The 1,301-nt window shown below is 38.7% G+C and overlaps 1 protein-coding gene across 1 annotated transcript in view; it reads right to left on the bottom strand.

Moving 5' to 3' along the window:
- Positions 1-637: 637 nt before the first annotated feature.
- LOC101861501 (monocarboxylate transporter 14) overlaps positions 638-1,301 on the bottom strand; it is a 45,430-nt gene continuing 44,766 nt past the window's right edge. Inside the window, exon 6 of the mRNA XM_005097244.2 lies at positions 638-923. Coding sequence (XP_005097301.1) covers positions 754-923 — 170 coding nt within the window. The 3' untranslated portion in view covers positions 638-753. The remainder of the gene's footprint in view (positions 924-1,301) is intronic.

Below are 1,301 nucleotides of genomic sequence, written 5' to 3'. Positions count from 1 at the left end.
CAAGACGTGAAAACAATTTCGACAGGGGGGCAGGAGGGGGGGGGATACTTTATTTTTTACCTCACCCAGCAACAGACAGCACAAATAGATGATTGAACACTCTTAGTAGTCTTAGAACATACCAGGGTTACATGTTACTCAAGTATCAGGGATATAACTGACAGATGACCTGTCAATAAACACATTTCTTAAGTCGTAAAATAATGTGTCACCTGAGGCAACATCATACCAAGGATTTTGTGACTAATTATTTTTCTTGGTCTGGAGTAAACTCGTCATTATAATCTAAGGGTTGATGTGACAGACCATACATAGAGAACTTAATTAACTTCATATATTTGTGTATGTGTATATATAATCAGTTTGAGCTCTCTAATTAGCACATTTGCACATAATCTTGCGTAACTTTTAAAATGTTCATGCTTCGAGTCCGAAACACAATTTCATCGTTGATTGTTTTGTTTCCTTAATGCAGTACTTGTAAACTGGGATCGACATTCTGTCTGTTTCTCGTGATCATAAAGGTACGAGTACAATGATAATATACCTACTTAGGAAATTAACGTTCATACAAAACATTATCATTCCAAAGTCAACTATTATTGCCATCCGTTTAAAAAACAACAACAACGGCAACAACTGTAACAAAATGTATTTATATTATAAGCAATGCGAATAACGCAACATCAACAACAGCAGCATCAACAGAAACAACGCCACTTTTGCAACCACATGGCATAATGGAAGTGAAGTCTAAGCAGTGCTCTTGTTGGACTGAATTGCTGTTTCGCTGTCTGTGTGTTCCGTCTTACTTCTGCAGGCAGGGACGTAGAGTAGTCCCATAATGACACCGCCGATGACAGACAGGACACCCGACAGGTAGAAGCCTTCATCGTAGCCCCCGTAAGCCTGACTGATAACTCCTGAGACGGGAAGAAAATGGAGGTGTAAAACTATCGAGATTGGAAAACAATGTTCGAAACTTTAGCAAAAATCATCCCTTGTGTCGTAATTATACTCTTTATTGTTACCTCCGATGAAGATTATGTTATTGTTATTATCAGTTGACCGTAACAATCCCATCTTCCTCCTCACCAGAGGCGAAGCGTCTATATAATCAAATAATCACTGCTTCCCTTCCTAATTTTGAAACATTGTCGCAGTCAAATTCACCCATAGACGTGAACCTCATAAATTAAATGTAAAAAGACGTTCATAATCACCAATGAACAACAGACTATGCCTAACCTTCAAAACCGTTTCATTGCCACATAAATAGCCTGTTCGCCCCTATCGGGCCA

The sequence above is a fragment of the Aplysia californica genome, unplaced genomic scaffold, assembly GCF_000002075.1.
Source record: "Aplysia californica isolate F4 #8 unplaced genomic scaffold, AplCal3.0 scaffold00150, whole genome shotgun sequence".
NCBI lineage: Eukaryota > Metazoa > Mollusca > Gastropoda > Aplysiida > Aplysiidae > Aplysia > Aplysia californica.
The sequence above is the reverse complement of the archived record's forward strand: the minus strand, read 5'-3'. Positions and strand labels throughout refer to the sequence as shown.